Source organism: Pipistrellus kuhlii, unplaced genomic scaffold (assembly GCF_014108245.1).
Source record: "Pipistrellus kuhlii isolate mPipKuh1 unplaced genomic scaffold, mPipKuh1.p scaffold_m20_p_9, whole genome shotgun sequence".
NCBI classification, from domain to species: domain Eukaryota; kingdom Metazoa; phylum Chordata; class Mammalia; order Chiroptera; family Vespertilionidae; genus Pipistrellus; species Pipistrellus kuhlii.
In genome coordinates this window covers 1,148,913-1,174,002 of record NW_023425595.1, presented here as the reverse complement: position 1 = coordinate 1,174,002, position 25,090 = coordinate 1,148,913, and the positions used below count along the sequence as shown (strand labels likewise).

The 25,090-nt window shown below is 60.0% G+C and overlaps 1 protein-coding gene across 7 annotated transcripts in view; it reads right to left on the bottom strand.

Moving 5' to 3' along the window:
• The window catches only part of ANO1 (anoctamin 1), a 137,280-nt gene that overhangs the window by 48,690 nt on the left and 63,500 nt on the right, over positions 1-25,090 (bottom strand). For 6 of the 7 annotated variants that reach the window (XM_036427829.2, XM_045577470.1, XM_036427831.2 and 3 more), the window contains exons 2-5: positions 18,679-18,851; positions 12,189-12,512; positions 2,931-3,029; positions 2,041-2,192 (exon numbers count right to left, since the gene is read on the bottom strand). In XM_036427829.2, the coding sequence (XP_036283722.2) occupies positions 2,041-2,192; positions 2,931-3,029; positions 12,189-12,512; positions 18,679-18,851 (748 nt within the window). Of the gene's footprint in view, positions 1-2,040; positions 2,193-2,930; positions 3,030-12,188; positions 12,513-18,678; positions 18,852-19,242; positions 19,382-25,090 lie in introns of those variants that run through there. The other variant, XM_036427837.2, reaches the window with a different exon arrangement.

Below are 25,090 nucleotides of genomic sequence, written 5' to 3'. Positions count from 1 at the left end.
GTGGCCCCAGAGGCAAGTGTGCTCAGACACCACCACGGAAGACCCTACTTCTGTTAGGGGCAGAAACAGAATATTGGGACCAGCTGCAATTATCTTATATAATGAAGAGGTAGCATGCAAATTGACCATCACACCATCACAAGATGGCTGCCTACGAACAAGTCGGCAGGAGGGTAAGTGAGGGATGACCAAATGACTGAACAGCAGGTTGCATGGGGTTACCAGGCCATTGGGGGGCAGGGGAGGGGGCGGGGGCCTGTGAGGGGTGACCAGGCCAACACAGGGGGCAGTTAGGGGTGATGAAGCTGGCAGGCAGGTGAGCGATGAGGAGCCAGCGGGATGGGGCCTAAACCAGCAGTCAGACATCTCTGAGGGGGTCCCAGATTGGAGAGAGTGCAGGCTGGGCTGAGGGGACCCCCCCATCCCGGGCACGAATTTAGTGCACCGGGCCTCTCGTAAGAAATATACATCGTGCTCTGTTAACCAGGATGGTTCTGTTCTGATTAGAGAGAGCACATTCTAACCTGCCGGGGAGGTGTATGCCCTGAGACATGGGAGCTACCATCAGAATGCAGTCCGTCCTCCTTTCCAAAGAACTGCCTATCAGCATGGGACGATATACAACCTCGAGGCCGAAATAATCTAGTCCCAGAGGCACCAGCCCTTTGCAAGCCCCCCCAGCCCTTATTGCCTGTAACTATTGTATTATCCCTTGCCAACTTCCCCAGGCCTGTGATTCTTACTTTCCCACGTAACCTTTGTCCTTCTACCCTATAGAAGCAGTTGGCTTATGGGGTCGGGGGGAGAGCAGATTTTTGTGAATGACCTGCTGCTCTCCCATCCCACCGGGATTATGGGAATAAACGCTCATACCATAGGATTCAACCCTGCCTCTCAAGTAGTGAGAGGCAGCCTGGACCCCTTGGTGATCTAATCATATGGTGTTGGTGGGCAGTTGTGGTCTCTGCCTCAACATGACTGGGGGCAGGGATGGCATCATTCCACCAGCGTGCTTTCTGGATGTAAGACAATCTCCCTGCAACTCCCAAATGGGGTTTGGTGCTGAGGCCTCGGGCCACCTTGAGGTTGGCTAACACTTCTGAGTGCACAGGGACATCGATGGGGTAGGTGACCCACTCCGCAAGGCAGGGCTGAGAGAGCAGCTGCGGGGAGCCTGGGCTGGCAGGCTGCGAGGGAGCCGGCCGGGGCAGGGTGAGGGAGGCCGGGGCCAGGGGTCCTGGTCTGCCTCCAAAGCCCTGGAGCTCGGCCTGGGAGCTGGTGGAAGAAGCTGGGCTGGGCCACTGTTTCTTGTTCCTTGTCCTGGGGAACTAGGCCGAGCGGGGCGCGGGACCTCTGGGCTGTGACTGACGCATTTGCATTTGCCAGGCTGAAGCCCCAGTTCTGAGCCGAGGCACAGGGCTCCGTGCCAGTGAGAGCGGGGGTGTCTGGGAGCCCCTCCCTCGGCTCATCATCGAAGTCCCACTGTGTTCCCAGAGCCCAGGCTTCTTATTCCTACCACTGCCCGCACTCCGGCGCTGCCCACGGGGGCCGTGCAGCCACCGCCGACCCAGGTGGCTACGCCCCACTGCCCTTGGGGCAGACACTGCACTGCCAGGGGCCTTGGGACTGCAGCTGGGGCCGCTTTTCGGTTCCTGCCTCCCAGCTCCCGGGCAGGCGCATCCTAAGAAGGGCAAGAGGGATGGAGCCGGGCAGGAGGGAGGGTGCCCAGACCACTGCTTTGGGGCTGTGATCCGGGGTCCCCACCTGCCCTTCCTGTGCCCTCGCCAGTGTCCCTGTCAGGCTGGAAAGTTCTTTGCCCCCTTAGTTCCACAGTGAACAGTGACCTTCGGGTAAGGTGACCAGACGTCACCTTACCTTGGGGAGTATTTTTAGGGCCCCAACAACTCCAAGGGCCAAGAGAAGAGGCACCAGGGGCTGCCACCCCCACTTCTTTGGGGGAGTTGGCCCCACAACCTGCATTTCTCACGTTACAGGGAGGTCACCCCCCATCCCCCCCGGGGAGGGGCTGGTCCTACTCACAGGTGCTGCTTCTCCCTAGAGAAGGGGTAGGAGAGTCGCTTCATGGTCTGGGGTCGGCGCTCCACCACGCGGGGCTGGATGGGGTCCGTGATCTTCCGGAGCACCGAGCTGATCTTCTTCAGGAAGCCTCGCGTCTCGCCGATGTGATACAGCTGGGGCGAGACGGGGCGGAGATCCATCATCTGCCGAGCCCAGAGCCAGGGGTCTATTTCCACCCCCCTGAGGCGGCCCCTCCGGGGAATGCACGCCAGGACCCGCCAGGGTGCCCCTCTCCACGGGGGGGTTCCAGACACATCTGGGAAGCCCACGGTTTCGGGCGAGACCGGCCCGAAAGAGCAATTGCAATCCATTTCAGAAACTTCCCCGGACTTCACTTTTGTCTCAAAAGGGGTGGATTTGAGACGCCTGGAGGACTTACTCCCCCCGCACCACCGTTTCTCCCTGTCCTCGCCCAGGAACCGCACCTGCCCCCCCTCCCGACTCCCCCCCCATCCCCCCAATGCCAGCTGAGCTTCAGGAGCATCCCGTCATGCCCTCCGCCCTCCGCACTCCTCCCTCTGCCCTCCCCCCTCCCCCCTCTGCCCTCCCCCCTCCGCCCTCCGCCCTCCGCAGGGTCTGAGCTGCACCGTTTTCAGAGATTAAAAAGGAAAACCCCAGCCAGCCAGGAAATGCAACTAAGATGAGCCCGATGCGCTAGCTGAGACACGGTGAGCGAGAAACCCGTGCGCGGGGAGTTCGACTGCATCCATCGCACAGCACCGGCCACGGCTCCCTGCCCGAGCCACCGCCCGGGGGCGGGCTGCACGGAGCCTCCCGCCAGCCTCTGGCCGCGGAGTCTGTGGGGGCCTCTGGCCGGAGACCCGCCTCTGAGCAGACACGTCCCCACTAACCTTCTTGGTCGGCATCTTCAGTTTCAGAAACTCCGCCTCCCGGCACAGCACGTTCCAGGGCGCGTGGATCTTCACAAACCCGACGCCGTGGATTTTGGTCTGGAAGGGGAGAGGCGTCCTCCGTCGGTGCGGGCAGACACGGGTGGAAGCCGTTCTGGCATCCGGACCCAGTGACGGCTTGTCAGGGGCTGCCACGCGGGACCTTTCTCCGTCACCCCTTGTGCCCCTCTTGGCAGGGTGCTGAGTCCCCTCCTTGCAGGTGGCGCACGCAGGGAGCTCTGCAGGCTGGGCCTCAGGAGGGCCTGGATGGAAGGTCCAGGCTCCAAACACCCGGGGTGGGGGGAGCCGCAGCCCCCAGGGCGGCCCGGCCATACCACACAGAGGCCCCTTCACAGCACAGAGCCAGCCCAGGGCGGTGCTCCCTCTGAGAGCTCCAGGGGAGGGTCCTTCCTGCCTCCCCCAGCTTTGAGGGCTCCAGGTGTCCCTGGGCTTGTTGACCTCATCACCCCATCTCTGTCTTCACAGGCCCCCCCCCCCCCGCCCCTATGTGTCTCTGCTTCAAACCCTCTCCTTTCTCTTCTAAGGACACCTGTCATGGGGCTGGGGCCCACCCTACATCCAGAGGATGCTGTCCAAAGACCCTTCACTGCGTACATATTTGCAAAGACCCTGCTTCCAAACAAAGGCACAGCCACAGGTTCCAGAGGACACGGCTGCACGCGTCACAAAGATACCGCCTGAGCCCCCCGGGGCCGTGGAGCGCCACCATCAGGGAAGTTGCAGAGAAGCATGGGCCGGAAGCTGGGGCGGGGGCTGCTTCACGGACACAGCCAGAACCAGGGCGCTCAGGCGCAGGACCCTCCCGATGGGCAAGGCTCAGAGGTGTGCCAGCCGGGAGCCTGGAGCCCTGACACAGTGGCCCAGGGCTGGGGTCTCAGGTCAGGTGGACAGCGGGCAGGGCCACGGGACTTAGAGGCCTTGGGATCAGGTGGCCTGGGTGGGAGTCCTACCCCGCCCTTCAGGGTCTCCAGCAAGTCAGCCAACCTCTCTGAGCCCCCGTGTGCCCATCTGCAAATCTGGGCAGCACAGGATTGCGTCTCAGTCAGGGGAGGCCCTAGTGCCCAGCCCTCCCCCCCCGCCGGCTGGCAGGAGAGGCCAGAGAAAGAGGGGCTGTGGCCCCTGCTCCGGACTCCCTCTCATTGGCCGAGAGGCAGCCGAGGCCATGCCTGCTCTGCGGCCTCCTTTGCCAAGAAGCTGAAGGCAGCTTCCCAGCCCGGGAGCCCCGGGAGGGCACCGAGGGGCTGGCCCTGGTGAGCCGTGGGCACGCCCGCGCAGGGAGAGATGACCGTGGATGCCCACGTGCGGCTCAGCCCATCTCCTCCCGCTACAGATCGAGTTTATTTCTGGGCTCTGCTCATCCGCACGCAGGCCCAAAATACACCCTCCCGGCCCGAGGAGAGCTCTTGAGGTGGTCCGGGAGCTGGTGCACTCCTGGGAAACACGCTTCTTTGTTTATGTCTCTCCCAGGGAAACATCTGGCGGGCTTGGGAAAGGGGTCATGGGACCAGCTCGGCAGCAGCACACGCGGGATGTTTTAAAACACGGTGCCCAGCCTGCCCGCAGCCCACTCCAGGGGGGAGACACTGTGAGACGCGGGGTCCCCTTTGCCAACAGCCAGAGGCCCCAGAGCAGTGAGACCCGTCCCGACTCGGGCAACCTGGTGCTGGGGTGTGTGTGGGGGGGAGTGTGGGTTTGGAGGCCACCGATTGGCCAGGGCCAGAGCTGTGGACCGGGGGCTCCCTGAGGAGACAGAGTCCGGGACCCGATTGGACTCCCCAATTTAATTAAAATACTGGCAAGGGACGCTCGCGTATACCCAGGTGTGAGCCCTGGGTCTTGGGTTCTGAAAGGGTTAGATGGATGATGAATCAGAAAGGTTCTGCCAAGGACAGGAAACTACTAAAACCCGACACAGCCAACTTGGAAATGAACCCGAGAGAACTTCCAGAAACAGACTGTCACAAAGAGAATTAAACACTCAACAGACATGTTTGGGAAAATACCCAACCAAAGAAAGGAAGACAGACACGCAGGGGAGAGCAGGTTGACGCTGGTAGCCTGGCTCTGCAGAGAGCAAAAACAACCCCTGGCCCTGATCTCTGGTTGCAGCATCTGCCCATTTCTGTGGTGTAAAGACTCCCATTGTGGCCTCCTGCCGTGGTTGGCAAACTCATTAGACAAAAAGCCAAACATCTACCAACAATACGACGATTGAAATTTCCTTTGAGAGCCCCATTTTTTTAAATTTAAACTTCTTCTAATGCCACTTCTTCAAAATAGACTCGCCCAGGCCGTGGTATTTTGTGGAAGAGCCACACTCAAGGGGCCAAAGAGCCGCATGTGGCTCGCGAGCCGCAGTTTGTCCGCCACGGGCCTAGTGCAAGCTACCAAGGGGTTAGCAACCGGCTGGCAGGTTCCCAACGAGCCAGAAAGAGCTGACTCTGGCACTCCAGGGCCTGAGACCCATGAGGATGTCGGAGCGGCAGCCAGAATGGCACAGATTTCACCACAACCCGTCTGGGACCTGGGCGGGGCTGTGCAACCATCTCTGAAGGCTTCTAAAGACGTGGCTTTAAAAAGGATGTCCAGCCTAAACCGGTTTGGCTCAGTGGTAGAGCATTGGTCTGCGGACTGAAAGGTCCCGGGTTCAATTCCGGTCAAGGGCATGTACCTTGGTTGTGGGCACACACCCGGTAGGGAGGGAGGGAGTGTGAAAGAGGCAGCTGGTCGATGTTACTCTCTCATCGACGTTTCTAGCTCTCTATCTCTCTCCCTTCCTCTCTGTAAAAAAATCAATAAAATATATTAATAAATAAGTAAATAAATAAATAAAAAGGATTTCCAGCATACGCTTTAGAGATAGGCCAAAGGAACTTGGGGGTGGTGGGGTGGTGAGAGGAGTAAATGTCTCAGCAGGAGACTCAAAAGACATAAAACCTTCAGTGCCAGAGAAATGAAGGCATAGTGGTGGAAGTATGAATGAGAAATGACTGCTTCAGGACAGGACTGGCAATCTGGGACGCAGGCCCTGTGGGCTCAGTTTCTGTGGTTCACCTCTCAGAGCCTCCGACCCTTCCTTTCCGTCTGTAAAGGGGTCAGTTCCCGGACCACCTCCTCACGGCGGGGTTAGGGTTTGCTTCCAAATGGACAAGTCCCCCCAACATGTGGGCCACTCATTTGTTCTGAGGTATCGAGATGCTGGGATTAGACCTCAAGCTCCTCCAAGTTGAAAACACACCCCCCTCCACCCCTAATGCCATGGGGGCCGAGGAGGAGTCTCGAGGAGGGGCTGCCCTCACTCCCGCCTATGCTGAGGGCCCAGCTGGTCATCACGGTCAGCCAAGCCCCAGAACCACCCGGGACACCTGCCCATGCCCTCCAGGCTTCAGCTGGGAACTGCAGGAGACACGTCCCCTTCCTATGGCCCTGACCGTGGCAGACCAACCCGCCCCTGCCCTCTCAGCTGGCGGTGTCTCCATCCTCAGGGAGACCCTTCCCCCAAGATTTGCCTTCTGGTTCCCGACAGGCGGAAAGAAAGGCAGGAGCTGAAAGCCCCTGTGACCATGAGCAGGGCACCTGTGCCCGGGGAGGGGGCAAGGAGTGTTCACTCTCTCAGTCCACTCCCTGAGGAAGGAAGTACCATCATCTCCATTTCACAGATTGGAAAACTGAGGTCCTGGAGGGGAAGGAAGCCCCTTGCCCGAGACCGATCAGCCAGGAAGTGGCCGGGGTGGTCTGAGCCCACATCTTTGCCAGCCCACGATGCATCCCGGGCCCGAAGCTTGGCCTGGAAGCTGCCTCCGTTCTCCCTCACTTGTTTCTCCGAAGGAGCATGCCCAGTAAGGAGGATGGGACACAGCTGCCGCTGAGGGACCCCCACGGGCTCCCCGGGAGGAACCCGGGCCAGACAGCCCGGCGCACGGCTGATCCCCGGACGGCAGTGCGAGGGAGGACGGACTTCCCAGGGCTCTGAGGTCCGCGGCCCTCGCGGTGCTGCCAGAGCCAAGGTCAGGTTCAGCGTCTGGGCAGTGCGGGCCTCGGCGCCCGGCACACACACACGGCGGACAACAGCGTGTGGCCTTCCCGGCGATGACCGCGGACATAAATCACGTCCGGCGGGCTCTGAGGCCGGACTGGAGAGATGCCGATGGGTTCCAGTTGAGGGGAACCACGCTGGCCACCAACGGCTCTCGTCCACTTAATGGGATCCTGGATGCCGACCCCTCTGCTGGCGGACGGAGGGATAGAGGGCCCGCTCCCTCAGAAGGCAGGCGGGGCCTCCCGCCTCCCCGATGCTTTTCCTTCCCGTCGTTTCCTATCACGGGTGCTGGGGGCTCTGACCTCGGGTGCCCACATGGGATCGGGGCCGTGGACTCTGGGGCCCTTCTCTGAGGGTGCCTCAGCCGGCACGCCCCTCATGCCTCCGAGTGTGGTCGGCACAGCGGCCTCCCCACACCCTGGGAGCTGGTTGGAAACTCAGTCCCGTTCCCACCCCACACCTGCTGCCCCAGAGCCGCATTCTGACAGGACCACGGGGGGATTCTGTGCATATGCTGGGCCCTGACACCACGGCTGGACCGATCCCAGACCATCTGCCCTGCTCTGCCCCCAACCAGGACCGCACCTCCCTCGCGCACTCACTGCTCGTACCCCTGTGTGAGCCACCCACTCCTGGGGCCGCTACTCCAGGGCACGGTCTCAGCTGCTGTGCTGGTGAATGGCGTCTCCATAAAGGGCCGCCCGTGTCCTAACCCCCCATGTCTGTGACTGAATGGGATCCTGTTTGGAAGGAGGGTCTTTGCAAATGCAACCCAGTCAAGAGGAAGCCATACTGGGTTAGGGTGGGCCCTCAACGCCAGGGCCAGTGACCTTATAAGAAGGTCGCACAGAGGCAGTCTGAAGACAGGGGCAGAGACTGAAGTGTTGCAGCCACCGCCAAGGGAGGCCTGGAGCCCAGGAGCTGGAAGAGGGAGGAAGGAGCCTCCCCTGGGGCCTTGGGAGGGAATGGGGCCTTTCCCACACCTCGACCACAGACCCCTGGCCTCCTGAACTGGGAGAGAATAAATTTGCATTGTTTTGAGCCCCCCAGTTTGTTATGGCGGCCCCAAGAGAATAACCATTTTGTGTCCCTAAGAACTGGCCCTCACTTTGCCCCGAGCCAGGCAGGTCTTCCTCGTCCTTAAGGATGTCTTTACCTCAACCCCCGCCCCCCGCCCCCGACTCACGGAAAAGGCAAGCACGGAGGGGTCCTGTCCACGCAGGGCTCACAGCCCACCCGCTCAGGAGCCGCACAGCACAGCATGCCCGCTGGCCCCTCAGGGAGCAAAGGCAGATCACGCCTGTGCTGCTGGTGACCTCCATGGGACCGCCTGGACACGGCCAGGGGAGACTGGGCTCATGGGGGCTGCCGTCGCACCCACGAGGCCTTTTTCTCTGTCCCGTTTCTTGTCCCCACCGTCCCCGAGCCTTTTGGGGAGGAAAGGGGCCACACGCTGACCTAACAAGCTCAGGGGAGGCCTGCATGGCCGGTCTTGCAAACTCAGAGACCTAAAGTCACCACAAGGGATGGTCTGAAATGAAACTTTCACTAAAAGCAGTGATGGTGGGTAGTCACCTCCTAGGCTGGTATCTTCCCTGACAAGGTCAACCTTTACCTTACCCGAGCCTATTTGTCTTTTTGCATCTATAATAACACACTCTGGGCACCGGGACAGAGACCACAAATTCCTTCACTGTTATGTTACTTGTTCCTGCCCCCACCTACGTATGTGCTTATCGTTTTACTTTTGATCCAATTCCAAGGGCCCGCCCCCCCCACCTCTCGCCTCTCTAGTCCATCACCAATGGATTCCATGTAACCCACCTATGTTCCTCCTTTGACGGCCATGTATAAATTCAGATGTAACCGCCATTCTCCAGAGCATCATCTCACTTCCCTGAGGTTCTGCTTTCCAGCATATGTCGACAGTTTGGCTCAAATAAACTCACAAATTTTTTTTTACCGGTTTGAATATCTTGTGTGTGTGTGTGTGTGTGTGTGTGTGTGTTTATGTTAACACTTTAAAGCAGAGCCTCTCCATATTAGACCCAGGGACAGTTAGCAACGTCTGGGGACATTTGGGGCTGCGTGACTTGGGGGTGCTACCGGCCAGAGATGCTGCTCAATATGAGCCGCCAGCAGCTCCGAGGGAGAGAAACCTGCTCCATGCGACAGTCCCTTCTCTTGGGGTGTTGCCGAGTAGTTGAGGATCCAATGGGTTCCATGGACTCCCCACCCCCATCTCCCCCTCCAAAAAAAAGTTTACAAAAGCACCAAATTGTGCTTCACATTGGGTACGACTGCACGTCCGGGTCTTTCAGAGGCTCCTGTGTTCCCCAAACTACAAAGCCCCCAGCCCTTGTCCTCGGAGCGCACAGGGGGACTGGTTCCTGGGTCTCTCCCCCCAGAAACAAACTGCAGCGGCTGCCTGCTAATCGCCCTGGCAGGGGCGCGCACACACCTCACAGGCTGTCTGAGCCCCAGCGGCCTTTGAATAGATCCTGGTCCCGCCTGTCTCGGGAGAGCTGGCGAGGGCACCAGAGGGGGGCTTTCCCCAGCCATCTTGGGCCTGACGGTCTCGGGTGGGAGCTGCACGTGACAGCGGCCCTTGTTCGCCGTGGAGAGACTCCACCGGGAGACGGTCCGCACTCAGCGTCAGCTGCTTGGGAAACTCCAACCGTCTCTATACTTCCACCGCATTTTCCTGTTAAAATGGCCCGATGGTAGGGGAGGGTGGGGGGAAAGGGGGAGAGATCAACCAAAAGGACTTTTATGCATGCATAGAAGCCTAACCAGTGGTCATGGACAACAGGGGGGTGGGGGCATATGTGGGGAGGGGTTTGGGATGGGAATGGGGGGAGGGGGAGGATGAGGACAATTATGTGATACCATAATCAATAAAGAAATTTTAAAAATAAAATAAAATGGCCCGATGGGTGGCCGAAAGGCCGCTTTGGGCCACAGAGCCAAATTATCAATGGCATTTTGGGGCCCCTTATTGGGGAAACTAGATCTTTTATTGGTGACAGTCTTTAGGTTGGCTTGTCACAAAGTTATTGGAAAAGACACGGCTCTTTTCTCTCCTCCTTCTCGGGCGCTGCTGTTCCCACTTCCCAGGAACAGTGATGAAGCATTATTAGCGTTCAGTATGAATTTGTCACGTGCCAGACTTGGAGTTAAGCACTGTGCACTTTGCTCACGACAGACAGCCCAGTGATATAAAAACTAGGCGTATCTCCATGTGGCCCATGGGGAAACTGAGGCCTACGCCGTTGAACAGAGGACAGGGAGAAGGTCTGGGAGCGGGCCAGGGTCAGCGTGAATCACCAGACCTCGTGGGCCCTTTCAAGCGTGAGATTTCACAGCTGTAGTGAGGAGAGAAGGGCAGCGACAGCAACCCCCTGGGTACACTATACCGACTGGCACACCCCACACTGAGCCCAAGACCCCGGCTCTGCCCGCCCGGTCCGGCGGGAGGAGCGTTCGTGGAAGTCGGCTCTACATAGTAGCAGTATTGTCTCCACCCATGGCTGTGGGGCTGGCCAGGCAGAACGACGCAAAAGGTCATCAAAAAATGACAGCTCTCTTTCAGCGGCCCCAGCTCAGGCCTAAGGCAAAGTGAACCACAAAACTCGGAAGGGCCAGCGCACACCTGTCTGCAGCTGCTGCCCAAGGTCACAGCCACCGTCAGGACCAAATCTTGTGTCACCAAAGCACTCTGAGGCCCCTCACACACCCTCGCGACTCCAACATCCCTGCAGCGGGAGCCACCCACACCCGCAGGCAGCCCCACCTCCGAAGGTGAACGTGACCCAGAAGGTGCTCCCTGCCAAACACTCAAACCCACGCCTGGTCAGGGCGGAAAGAGGTCAGTGGGAACAGACCTCACACCACGGGCTCCCCAACCGAATCCCAAAAGCTTGCTTATCCCCGGACCCAAAGTATCCGCTATTGATCATGGTTCTCATCGATGGACTAGCAAATCGATACCAGCTTTGATCGTGAACGCTCACAGGTGGCTGTCAGCGTCCTCAGTGAACCGGCTCAGGCACGACTGGTTCTGTTCGCAGCGTGCGGTGCCCACTTCTGCCGATTCTCCGTTACCCCTGGCAGGCCCCGTGCTCAGGGCGGTTAAGGGGGTGACGGGGGAGCACGGGCAAACCCAGGGCCGCTAAGGGCCCTTTTCCCACACACACTGCTGTGCCTCTCACCGCCAGGGCGGCCCTGCTTGCCAGGTGAGCTCCCTGTTTGCTCTCCCCCGAATCGTTTTCTGAGAGCGGTTCTCTCTCAGGCCTTGCCGGGGAGCGGGGCTCCAGGAAAGTGTCAGAGTTGCGGGATTTCAGAGCACCAGGCCTTCGGGGCTCAGTCAGGCGGACCTCCCAACTTGGAGAAGCTAAGCCTCTGAGGAGGGCCATGGCCAACCACCAGGAAGACTCCTGGGAGAGTGCCATCCTCTGGCCCTCGACCGGGGCACATCTTCCAGGGAAGGAACTGACAAGAGCAGGAAAGGCCTCCACACCAAAGGCCATCGCTGGAACGTCAGTCCTACCCCAGAGCAGACGTGGCCTGGAGGGGGTGGTTTGGGACTCCCCGAAGCCACTGGAAGCCATTTCTACCCAACCTGAACCAGAGAGGCATTCCCATTCGCCTTCCCTAAGCACGGGTTTAAAGCTAAGAGGACAGCATAACCATGACTGCTTGACTCATGTTCGATTCGTATATTTCCAGTAGGACATAATCTCACTCATCTGGGGGAAATGGTGAACACCATAGACTGATGGACAAAAACAGACCCAGCGATAAGGAGCCATGGGTCAGATGGTTGGACCTCAGGGGGAGGGTGGGGATAAAAGGGAGAGATCCACCAAAGGACTTGTGAGCATACATATGAGCCTAACCAGTGGTCAAGGACAATAGGGGGGTGGGGGCATGAGTGGGGTGGGGTAGGGGATTGGAATGGGGGGTTGAGGACAACTATGTGATACCTTAATCAATAAAGAAAATTTTTTAAAAAATTAAAAAATAAAGCTAAGAGGACCGACACGTCCCCTCCGCCTTCAGGAGAAAGAACTGCACAACCTCCCCACTGAAGCCCCCCCCACCCCGGTCCCCGCTCCACCCTGTCCGCCCAACAGGCCAATAAGAAGAGGAACAGGTACCTCCTCGTCGTGCTCCAGCTCCAGCCCCGCCTCCAGGAGGTTCCCCTCGTACTCCTCCCTGCGGAACCGCTTGTCGTCCTCGTAGAAGTCCATGGGGCTCTCCAGCTCGCGCTTGCCCCCGGGGCTGCCCTTCCCGGGCAGGGGCTGGCCCTGGCGGCCGCCCACCGCGGCGTCGTTCTGCAGGACCCTCCTGGCCAGCGTCTTGCTGCCCGAGCCGCGCTTGTGATGGTACACCAGGACGTAGTCCACCTTGCGCTTGCCATCGCGGAAGTACAGGCCGTACTTGCAGTTGGCGTCAGGGTTCACGGACAGCGAGTTCAGCAGCTGCAGAGGAAGCGGAGGGAACCCCACTCACGGCTGGGCTGTCGCCCTCGGAGGGAACGCGCTTCAAACCGAACCACACAGTCCACCCGCTCCCTCCGTCCACCAGCCACCCAACAACCACCGCAACCGGTTGACAGAAGTAGCCCCTGCCCGCGTTCACGCCGCTGACACGAAGGAGACAGTCTCTGTGAAGACGCCAAGCAGGCCATCGGCCCTCGGATGGCCTCCTGGTCCCGGGAGTCCGAGCGGGCTGGCCCAGAGGGACCCGATGGTTTGCCAAAGGCGACCAGGGTTGACCCCAAAAAGTGTTCCTCACATAGGCTCACGGGCAGGGCAGAGGCCAGGGACTGGGAGGGCTCCTGAGGGCCCTGCCCAGCCTTCAACCCCGTGTGCACACCCAGGGGGCTCCATCCTCCATAGGAGTGGGGACTGGAGGTGCTGCTCCTTTTCAGAGAGGAGCCGTGAGGGCCAGTGGCTGAGCACCAGGCCCTACAGTCAGCCAGACCTGGCTCTCAGTCTGGGCGTGGGCCTCAGTGTCCGATTCTGTAAAACAGGAGGATAATGTGAGCGGTCCCCTGGCGGCCAGGAGGGTTATCTGAGTTACAGAACACCTGGGCTGGGCCCACGCTCCATCCAATTCCCAGGACGGGCGCTGGGGGGCGTCCTGTCACACACACACACCCCCCTCGATCCTGGTGCCATTGGCGGAGGCTCATCCTCCTCAATGATCTCAGAAATGCCAGGGGAGTGCAGAGTCAAAGTGAGCTGGCACACGGTGCCTCTTCTCCCGGAGGAGTGGACAGAAAAGCCAGACCCGAGGGCTGACCAGGAAGCTACCAGCCGGTGCTCAGGGAATGAACTGCCGCCGGGCAGGGCAAGAGCTTGGGACGAGGTCAGTCCACAGTGGACAGCCTGCCTGCTGCTCGGATCCTGGGCATGCCAGACGCCCAGCACTTGCACAAGGTGCTTATTTCTATGAACTTCTCTTTTAGAGCTGAGCCAGGCTTGGCTGTCCATCCTCGTGTCCTGCCCACACCACCATCCCCAGCTTCCTGGGCCCCTGCCCATCCACCCCCTGCCCCCTCCCGGGGCGTACACTGGAGTTAGGACATCCTCATCCCCTTTCACCTGCTGTGCTCCCTACCTGCACACCCTCCCCTCCTCCGTACTTTGTAATTCTACCCAGCTTCCAGGGCATGGGACGAATCCCCGTTCTCCACGCTCTGGGGGTCCCTGACCACTCCAGCCTGTGTAGGTCTCATGTGCCGGGACTGCCTTGGGGCCTTCCACTTAGGAGCTCTTAATGTACAGGGGCCTCTAAAGAGGGTGGCAGGATCCCTGAGGCCTGGCCAGGAACTGCCCCAATGCACTCCCATTCATGACCTGCTACCCACAGGGTGGGCTTGGCACCTTCTGTGGGCCCCTGGCTGGCTAGAATTACTGCTGCTACTCATCAAAGTGGACACACGAACCCTGAGAGAGTGGGAAAGAAATTCAGAGGGACCCATCAAGCCAGAGAGCAGGGACATAAACGTAGGGACAACTCCCCAGGTTCAAGTTCAACACTGGACAACTCTGTCCGCTGAGGCCTGATGGAGGACCCATGAGGCCTGACGGTCTGGGGAGCAAAGAAACATCCCCACACCTCTCAAACCACCTGGGGAGTGGCAGCACAGAGGCGGGCGCCCTCCTGCCTGAGGGCAGAGGCCAGCTCTGCCCCTACTGCTGCCTCATCCCGGGCACATGGCCTCACCTCTCTGTCCTCTGGGTCCTTCTTTGTAAAAGGAGGGCTGGGGGAGTAACAAGACCTCTCTCGTCTGATGCGACTGCCCTCAAAGGGTCGTAGCAAGGATTAAATGTGCCTATATATATATATCATCCACCCAGAATCTACAACAGAAGTTTGCTCTAATTGGGAAGTGAGACACAGCACCAAGAACTAGGAGAGGACCGGGGAAAACAATCTCATGGTCAAAGTGGACCACCCGAGGAAGATGGTGGCAATGCCAAATCTAGATTTAAAAAAAAAGTGATAAAAGAGAGCTGGATGCACCGCCTGGACATGCAGGAGCCAGCACCACGCCCTGGTGTGAGAGTCCCGGATCCCGCCCCCAGACCTGGCCCTGTCGCTGATGTGTGCCTCTGGGCAGTTGCTTTGTCTGTTTGCGTCTTGACTTAACGTTATAAAATGGGACGATCCTACCTGAACAAGGGGTGAGGGGGTAGCCACCTTTCAACAGAGAGCGTGGGCTCTTTTTCTGCTGCACTCAACGTGGGCTGGGAGACCCTCAGGGCCTGGAGAGCAACTCTGAGCTGGGGAGGTGGCCACACTGCGATGGCCACAGAAGCTCACACGGTGGCCATGTGACTACGGGGCCCTTCCACGGAGCAGTGGAGTGGGTGCTCTGGTGGGTAGGACGGGACAGAAAGGCAGACTGAACTTGCAGCGGGAGGATGTGCGTATATTGTATGCACGGCCTCCCATTTCAGGGGCTCCGGGACGTTCTTATCCGTAAGGAAGGGGCGATCCCACAGGGAAACGTGGGTGAACGGGTGGTATGGAACGAGCATGCGTGCAGGAACTAATGACAGAGGCTTGGGTTTTGCACACCATTACTGGTGGGGGGCCCAGGATGAAGGAGACAGAAGCTGAGACCCAACTCATCCATGAGGCGCCTCGGCACTGGGCCTGTGTTCTCATCGGAGAGATGGGGACACAGCATCTCGACAGAGGTTGCAGGATTCTTGTTAGGGCCAAGTGTGATGGGTGGGAGGTTTGAAAGTATTTTGAAGATCAACCCTTGGGATATTGGGGGGGGGGGGGGGAGAGGGGGGGAAGCGCTCCTGGAAGGAGCTTCCCCAAGGAAGATGGAAGAGAAATGGCTCCCTGAGGGTCCACGGGAAGATGTCAGGGGACAGAGGCCCTGTCCCGACTCCACAAACAGGGAGAAGGAAGTCCACACCCAGGCCACACCTGCCTCTTAAGACAAACTCCCTCCCCAAACCCCGAGGAAAGGGCAGAAGAGGGGACTGCAGCCCCGTGTCCACACCTGGGACGCTCCTGGGGCCCATTTATTTGGCTTCGGACCTGGAGTCGGCGCCCAGGAGCGGAATTCCACATTCGTGTGAAACAGCCACAGTCTCAGTGACCATTCCAGGGGAATCTCCCACATTCACTTTTTTTTTTTTTTTTTCCAACGGGAAAATCATTGACCTGCCAAATTTCTTTCGGTTTTCAATTTCAGATCCAAGGGATCCATCCCTCTGAAACTTCATTGTATTCCAAAATTAAAAAAAAAAAAAAAAAAAACCTGAATCACCAGCACGCTACATCCACGTCTGCTGATCAGGCAAATTGTGTAATCTATGAACAGATCGCCTCCGACAGCAGATAAGCAGGGAAGCGCAGTGCACGTCTCTCGGGCAGGCAGGTGCCAGCGTCAGGTGCCTCTGGGGTGTCTGGGCTTGTTGGGCACACAGATGGGGCCACTGACAGCCACCCGCGTGAGGGAAGGACCGGGAAACGCTCACAGGTGAACACAGAGAACAGCTCAGGAAATCAACAGCACCCAGCGCGGCCTCTAGCTTTTGAGCCATTCCTTACATCTCTCTGTACAGACACCACGGAGTGACTGTCACCTTTGGGTCTGGGAGCAAGAGAGGGGAGGCACCCAGTCCTGGGCGGGGAACGGCAGTCTGCACGGGACCGGATGATGGAAATTACGGCCGCACCGCACGTGTAGGGGGGCCCGTCAGGGAACCGAATAGCAGCCCACGCCCTCTGCCCTTTGCATGCACAGAGCCGCTGCCACTGGGTGACTCAAGATAACCACTGAGCAACAATGATTGGCTTCAGCTGTGCCAAGGATGCCCTGGGGCAGTGGTCGGCAACTCATTAGTCAACAGAGCCAAATAGCAACAGGACAACGATCGACATTTCTTTTGAGAGCCAAACGTTTTAAACGTAAACTTCTTTTAACGCCACTTTGTGGAAGAGACACACTCAAGGCGCCAAAGAGTCACATCTGGCTCTCGAGCCGCGGTTTGCCGACCACGGCCCTAGAGATTCTCCCGCCACGCTGCCCCCCGGCTCCCAGACAGGCCCCCGGCTCCCAGAGCTTCGGCCTCCAGTCCTTCTGCGGCCTCCTCTCCTACAGCCAGTGCCCGATTCACAGCCCTAGGCCTCAGTACCCTGCAAAGTAAGAGCCAGGAGTCTCACCTGGGCTTGTCTGCGGGTCTCCAGACTGTGAAGACCTTGAAAGAAGGGCCAGGCTGCCTCTCTGCAGACTTTGTGCCCCTCACTAAGATTTGAGAGAGACAGCTTCTGGATCCAGATAACTGAGGGGGGGGGGGGGGGGAGGGAGCACTCCCTGAAGTAAGACTCCAGAGCCAGGGGCCATCGGAGGTTAAGGGCTCCATTTCTTATTTCAAATTTATTCGGGTCTACCTCTGGACTGTCCGTGTACCTCCATGTCCTCAAATGCCACCATTACCTCATGGCCCTTAACTGGTGTCCTGCGTCCCCACCTCTGGGTCTTCTTAGCTCTCTGTCTGACACAACCCTTATCCCCCCCTCTATCCCTCCCCCCCTTATAGGTATAAGGAGCCCCTTCTCCAGAATGCCCATTCCTCAGACCACCTGCTTTTCTGTCTTGGCCCTTCCTAGCTCTCTCCTCCGAGCTGCTGGGTGACTGGGAACAGCTCATCAGATCCCTCTTGGCCTCGGTTTCCCCATCTGTAGCAACAGCACCCACCCCATATGGTTGCTGTGAGCGTTAAGTGAGCTGCTAGGCAGCGCCTGGCCCAGTGCTAAGGACGTGCCCCTTGCCACTGTCCAGGGTAACATCCGTCACCGCTCCTCAAGGTAGGTGAGGCTTCCCTATGGGGTGCCCGGGACCCAGCACAGCTTGGCACCCAGCAGGCACCCAGCGTTTGCTGAAATGATGACCCTGAAGCTCTCAAGGCCAATGGCATTACCACAGGCAGGCCCCTCTCCATCCACACTTCCCAGGGCTGCCTGCCTGCTCCTCTGGGCAAGCCCAGCGGCAGAGGAGCCTTGAAAGGACTGCCGGGAGCTCAGCGGTGACCCCAGGGGCTGCAAGGCCTTCCAGTCTCTGCCCCGCAGGGCCCCACATGGCAGGTGCCTCCCTGATGCCCGTCTCCAGACCTGAGGGTAAAGCAGGCCAGGGCGATCCTCAGCTTGGTCAGGGCAAAGCCACTGGTCTGGGGCTGTTGGCATCTCCTGGGGAGGAGCTGGGCCCTTGGGCGGGAGGGGAGTCTGCTTGTGCAGAGTGAGCAGCCCCAGGGCTCCCGGGCTGAGGGCATCCATGTCAGACCTTCCCTCCTTAGGCAAATTTTGTTCTAACTCAAGCCAAACCCCTCATGGGCAGACTCTGTCCTCCGGGGATCCCTGTGACTGCCAGGTCTGGACTGGAGAGGGCAGTGGGGGCGGCGGGGACCCCACAGAGGTCCCCAACCACGTGGCCGGCTCAGCGCTAGCCCATGCCTGGGGGCTACCACAGCACTGGGTGCGGGTGCCGGGTGCGAACTGGGTGGAGAGAAACCCCAAAGACTGGAGCCCGCCCGCCCGCCCGCTGCCTGGGGCACGGGGAGTTCCCGTCCCGGCCGCGCGCCCTGGGAACTCGGCGCACCCGGGCAGGTGAGGGAGCCGCTGGCGGGGCGAAGGCCAAAGGGGCTCGGCTGCCCCCGCCAGAGCCGCGGGGCTGCGGGGCCCGGAGGCTGCCCCCGCCCTTCCCCCCCCCCCTCCTCCTCCTCCTCCTCCTCCTCCTCCGGCGAGGTGACTCCCCCACCCCCATCCTGGCTGCCCCAACCAGCACCAACAGGAAGGAAAAGTCCCACCCGGGGCCCCAGTTTGGGGCAAAAGCGACTCCGCACTCGGGGGCCAAAGAGCCGCAGAGCCGGGCGGAGCGAGGGGCGCCGCGCTGCGCGGGCGGGGGCGGCGGGGGCTCCCCGCTCCGGACCCGCAGATCGCAGGCTCCGGGCGCCGGCAGCCACGCCCCACGTGCACGGGTGGGCGTCCCACGCGCACCCGGGGCCCCACGCGGCCCGGCGCGCCTCCCGGTGGGTGCTGCCCGCCCCTGGCTGGCGCGGCGCAGGTGCGCGGCCCTCCCCCGGCCGGCCGGCCGCTCGCGGCGCCCGCACTCACCGTGCCCTCGGACGGCAGGTAGCCGGCCTCCTCGATGGCGCAGATGTTGACGATGTGGACGCTGCGGTCCTCGGCCGGGATGGACGAGTACTTCTCGTGGACCCTCATGTCCGCTGCCGGTGCGCCGGGACCGCCGGGCGGCGCGCCCTGCCCCTCCACGGCCCCGGCGGCCTCTGCAAGCGGACACGGCAGGCAGCGTTCGCGACGGGCGCGCTCCTCGCCTCAAGGGGGCCGGGCCTCCCGCTCCGCCCGCCGCCCGCCGCCCGCCACCCCCGGCGCCGGCGGCTCCGCGCCCCGTGCGCCCACCCGGCCCGGCCGCGCCCGCCCCGCCCCGGCCGCCTTCGCCTAAAGGGAGACAGAAGCGCCCCGCGCCCGCTCCGCGCAGGGGCGGCGGCCGCCGGTCAGATTTTCCGTAGAAACTTAAACACAGGAAGAAAAGTATTGCGTTCCTGCGGCCCCTCCAAGTTTTTTATTTTTATCCGGAGAGAGTGCCCCTTGGACTTTTTTTTTTTTGAGAAGGTGTCCAAGGTTTCCTAGTGGGGAGGGAACTCCCGGCGCCCCCACCTTGAATGAAAAGTCTCCAAAAGTCGCACGCCTGTGCTGCCTGGTGGCCTCGCAGGCAGAGCCGCTTCTCCGGAGAGTGAAGTCAGGAATGAGTGCTCTCTGCCTCTTCCCCCTCCGCTCAGCTGGCGGACTCCTGCCGTCACTCAGTCTCACCTCCTCGGGAGCCTCCTCCGGGGAGCCTCCCCTGCTTTCCGCAGGCCCGCCCTCTGCCCTCCCCAGGCCCTGGCTCCGTGCATATCTCCCCCAGGGTAAAAACGTCTCTCTGGAATCCCCCTGCTGTTACCCGCAGCTCCCGGGTGTGGAATGCTTAGTATTCTGCCATCAGGCATCAGCAGAGGCCATCCTACCGCCCATCTATCTCATTGAATGCCGCAGCCTGGTCCTTGTTTTGCAGAAGGGGTGGGGGGCTTGAAGGCCAGGGAAGGGGGTGGAATTCCTGTCTAGTAGTCTACACTCCTTGCATGACTCTCTACTGACTCCCTGAGGGGGTGTGTGGGGGGAGAGGGGGACAGTGACTTTGTGCTTCCCCCAGGACCGCAGGTGCCCGGCACTCAGCAGGGGCTCCCCAGGACAGCTTTTTAATCCTCTGCCCTCTGCGGTCTCCAGGGGTAGCCACACCCAGTTTAGTTCCCAGGGGCCACACTGGCAGCCCAGCCCAGGGAGAACTGCCTCCCTTCCCCGGCCTCTCCCCATCCTGTCAGGTCTCCAACGAAAGCGCCAGCGCCACCTCCTCTAGGAAGCTGCCCTGGATTGCCCCTTGCGCAAGCACAGACCCAGGAACCTGCACCTCAGCTATGGCACTTCCTCTCTTCACTCCCTTCCCTGGAGGAAAGGCCTTGTGCAGTTGACAATCAATTGCTTGACGAATGGCCTGCAGAAGTGGTTCTACAAGCTGCCCTCCAAGGTCATGGTGTCAACAGCATGCCCCAGTTCCAAGGGTGGATTCTGGAATTGGCCAGGATGGGGTGTGGGGAATGGGGTGAGTCTGGTTCCAGGGTTGGCACTTCCCAGCTCGATGACCTTGCGTGAGCCTCCTTCAACCCCCGAGAGGCTCCGTCTTCTCCTGTGAGCCTGCCTCCGGGGTACACAAAGCTTCAGCTCAGTGCCAGGCGCCGGGGGAGGCTGGGCGTTGGTCGGCATTGTCACTGACTCCCTTTCAGGCTCATCCCTCCCAGTCAGGCTCAAGTTTGTGGGCTTCTTGAGCTTGGAGAGGTGCAGGGAGAGAGGTTATTTTATCCTTGAGCTGGCCTTGCCAATGGGTGCTAAGTGGCCCCAAAGGACCCTTTGTCTGCACCTTGGACAGGGATAACAGGTTTGGAGAAGTGCATAGGGCTGGCCAAGTCCCCGCCGGAAACAGCCCTCCACGCTTTCTGCCTCGCCTAAAAGTTCACGTTTTTTAAAAGCTGGGAAGAATAATAATACACACACACACACACACACACACACACACGGACACGCACGCGCGGTTATGTAACTTCGTTCTCTTATCCTTGTTAGTAAACAACCAAGATTGTGTAATGTCATCTTTCTAAATTTATTTCCAAGTACAAAGGGTCCTGCAGAGAAGTTTACGAGGTGTAATTTGTGACAAAGAGTCCATTTCTGAGTCCTCCATTTTGGGGACATTGGGCATTCCCAGAGTTTGGGAAATGACCCTTGGCTTCTGACCCGAGAGGATGCTGAGCCCTCTTGGGGGCTGCAGACGGGGGGACAATCTCTCAGGCACGGCAGCCCCGCACTTCCTCCGGGCACAGTGGCCCCTAGGGCCCTCCTGGGACTGTGGCGTATGCCTTAGCCAGATGCTCCAGATGTCTGCTTGCTGCGGAGCGTCCTTTCCTGGCCACATTCCTGTAGATGCCCCTGCTCTGTCCCCTCCCCGGTCGCCCCAGGTGGGCAGTGTCTCTGTGCAGGGCTGGTGAGTGGATGGCCAGCAAGGACGTCAGAGGCCTGGGGATTCTTGGATCGTGAGATGTCAAGGACTAACACAAAGTAAAAGTAGGGAGGGGCAACGGGATTCTCTCTGTGGAGACATCTTCCTAGTGAGAGGACTTTGAAGGGCCCTTGCCTGGGCGGTGATTTTGGCTGCCTCACTGGGCCGCCTCCTTGGGATTCTGTCTTTCGTCTGGGTTGCTAATTGCTTACAAACAGGCCCTCTGGATAAACGGTTGCATTTCCTGCGTTTTGGCTCAGTGGTTCTCCGGATTAAAAACCCAAGGGCATCCATCATGGGGACAAGGGACAGCCCCCTTGCAGCAGAACAAGGCCCGGCCAGCACCGGACCCCCCTGCCCAGCAGGTCACGGTCACTCCGGGGCACAGCCTGCATGGCCCTCGGATTCCACTCTTTCAAAGGGAAAGCCGAGGGGGCATTTGGGGGTTGAAAGAATGAAAGGACTTCAGCTGCCCTCAAGGCCCCGAGGACAAGGGACTTCACACACAGAGGCATCTCCAGAAGGGTTAATTCCCGGCTCAGGGATTAGTAAAAAGCAGTCTCATTAGCCCACACGGTACATTTGATGACGGGAAGGTCTAGGCGTCACAGCTCAGCCTGGTCTGTCACCCACCATCAGGTGCTTATGTCTTTGCTAATATAAAACACACACACACACACACACACACACACACACTCCAAAATCACTTTTGTTGATATCAGAGCAAGGAAGGGAGAGGGAGAGAGATAGAAACATCCATGATGAGAGAGAATCACGGATCGGCTGCCTCCTGCAATGCCCCCTTTTAGGGATCAAATGCGCAACCTGCGCATGTGCCCTTGACCGGAATAGAACCCGAGATCCTTCAGTCTGCAGGCCGGCACTCTATCTATCCACTGAGCCAAACCAGCCAGGGCATTTTGCTGACATTTTAATACCTAGGAGTCCAGGCACACAGTGACAAGGGACCCAGGAGAAGGCTGAGTGGGCATCGGGGGAGGTGGCGGCTCCGAAGGGCACCCTTCCAACAGTTTATTTCCACATCAGTGCCACCTCCTTGGCTGCCCACAAGAAGAGGCAGAGAGCAAGGTGTATGCCCGAGTCTGAGCACTCCCCGTCTGCAGCGTAGTGACAAGGTGACTGCCAGGCTCTGCAAAGCAGGGCAGACCAGGCCCTCTGACTCGCCGCGCAGCGGTGCTCTGGGGTTCTTGGACGGGGCTCTCTCTCTTCCAAAATCATGATGGGGGTGAGGTGGGGAGGTGGCTTCTCCACCTGGGCACCGTGGACCTGTGGGCAACACCACCCTCTCCCAAATATCTCCACACATTGTTACTTGTTCCCTGGGGGCCATGGCTCCCATCTGCAGTCTCAGGGAAGATTTTGGAGGTGGGGGGGGGGGCCTGATCGTATCACCCCCATTTCTCAGATGAGAACATGGAGGCCTGGAGAGGTGGTTCCCATGGCAGCCCAGAGACAGGGCACATTCCTCGAATTCAACCCTCGCTCTCACCGAGGGCATGAGAGAGCTCTGAGGTGGCAGGTGTGGTTTCTCCCCACAAAATGCACAGTCACCCCTGGGGCTGCCCCCGGCTGGCTGGCTGGCTGGCTGGTGAGGGGCTGGTTGCTGGGCAGCGGAGGCTGCTCTCCTGGGTCCTAGCCACCCCTGCCCAGGGCAGCTGCCCACTGCAGGTCTCTGTCCTCCGAGGTGCTAAATAAATGCCGTTGACTCACAGACAGCGGGAGGGGAAGGAGCATGGAAGAAGTGAGCCGCTCATGAGTCAGGGCTATTGTGAGCGCCAACGGCCACCCGTGCCACTCCCCGCTGGCTCTGTGCCCCGTTGGAGTGTCCGGTGGGGGCATCACCACACAGGTAGAGGGCCTAAGGCCCTAAAAGGGACTTTGGGTGTAATTATCCCGGGAGAGATGTGCCCGGGGAGGTTATAACGGAGAGATGGTGGGTGGGAGCCGGGGCCACTGTCATTTCCTCCCCTCCATGAGGTCAGAATCCCCAGCAGAGGCCTGCGCGCTGCAGCTGGCCGGGCAGACTCCGCGGGCATGGCAACCGCCGGCCCCACGGTCTGGAGCGCGGCCAAGGCATGCAGCTCTGTCTGGGGGATTTCCCCCCGCAGAACCCACGGCTGTTGTTTCCACCCCAGGGCTCTCCGAGGCCTTGCCTTCTGAGAACAATTCCTCGGGACTCCGAAAACATGCCCGGGTGGGTCAGCGTGCGGCCAGCTCAGACCCGCCGCCTCCTCCCGGAAGCCTTTCTGGTCCAGCTCACTCGCATTACTCATGTCAGTTCCGCTGGCCCCGCTCCCGGCCCCGTCCGGGCGCTCCGGCTCGTTGCTGCCCCATCACTTCACATCTGCTGCGTTATTCCGCCCTCTCCACTCTCGCCACCCCACAGACGTCCCATGAGTGCTCACTTAGCTAACGGGCCGTGGTGCCATGCCCACCGCGGCCAGCCAGCATCGTGCTAGGCTCTCTGCAGATCCTACCTGGTTCTTAGGTTCTTAGGCTGATCACCACTGTCTGCAAGTGGCTTCCCACAGGTGTCTCCCCCCCGCCCCGGCCACCCCACGGGGTTCCTTTGGCTGAAGTGGGGAGAGGTCTAGACTGAGTGCCCAACAGACCCCTCTGCCCAGGGCGGTGGGAGTTGCAGCACTGATCCCCATGAGGATGGTGCCTTCTCTTAAGAAACCCCATCCATCGTGGGGACAGGGGACAGCCCCCCCCTGCAGCAGAACAAGGCCCGGCCAGCACCGGACCCCCTGCCCGGCAGGTCACGGTCACTCCGGGGCACAGCCCGCATGACCCGCGGATTCCAGGCTTTCAAAGAGAGAGCCGCGGGGGCATTTGGGGGTTGAAAGAATGAAAGGACTTCAGCTGCCCTCAAGGCCTGGAGGACAAGGGACTTCACACAGAGGCATCTCCTCCCCCTGAGCTCAACCCTGCTGGCCTTCGTCCAAGGAGTGCTGTCCCCCAGGTCCTGTGGAGCCTCTGAATGATACGGCCCACATCCTCCTGGCTGAAGGCCCCTGGAGGCCTCAGGCTCTGAACCAGGAAGAAACTTGGACCCTGACCGTGCCTGACAGCCCTTGCATCCTCCGTGTGTGTGCATGCGTGTGTGCATGTGTGCGTGTGTGTGCACGTGTGAGCGCCCCGCACCTGCATTATTGCTTCCCTGGGCTCAGTGGCCATGTGCAGCCCTTGATTTCCCTAGAGACCCATGTCCAGGGAGGCCGGGCCCTGATGTCATAGGCACTGGCTGCACTGATGCCAGGCACTGCCACAGGCACGGGCTGGCACCCTCTTGGACCAGGGTGGCCGCACCCAGCTTTCCCAAAGATCCAGCAAAGCGAGAGCCCCCTGGACAGATGAGGCGAGGGTGTCTCCCTGGGAAGATGCCAACACTTTCCGGAAGACCCGGGGCCGGGGGTAAAAGATCTTCCGGCTGCGTGTGGGACCACGTGTGGCTTCTCCTTGGACACCGTGGCTGTGGTCTAGTTGTGTCTTCATGTGTGTGACTCGGGGCCAGTTTCTGGTCTGTGTCAGGGCTTCCGCTAAAACCAGGCTCACCAACCTGAGCCGAGCTGCCGGCGGCAAGCTTCGCCGGGGGCTGCACTGTGTCCTGCGTTCCCAGGGCCAGCCCCCCAGGGCACCCAGACCAAGCAGCGGCCTGATGCTGCTTGCAGGACGCACGCATGAACCAATAAGCTGGGGACCTCACCAGCAAGTCAACGGACCTCCCGACCCAATGCTGGGTCAGAACCTTGAACCTCACCTAGGTGTCACACTCCCGTCCTCATCCTCCTGAGTGGGGTGTGTGTGTGTGTGTGTGTGTGTGTGTGTACCTCCCGTGGGCCCACGGAGGGCCTCCCGGACCCTGCAGCATGGCTTTGCTTGGCAGGAATGTGA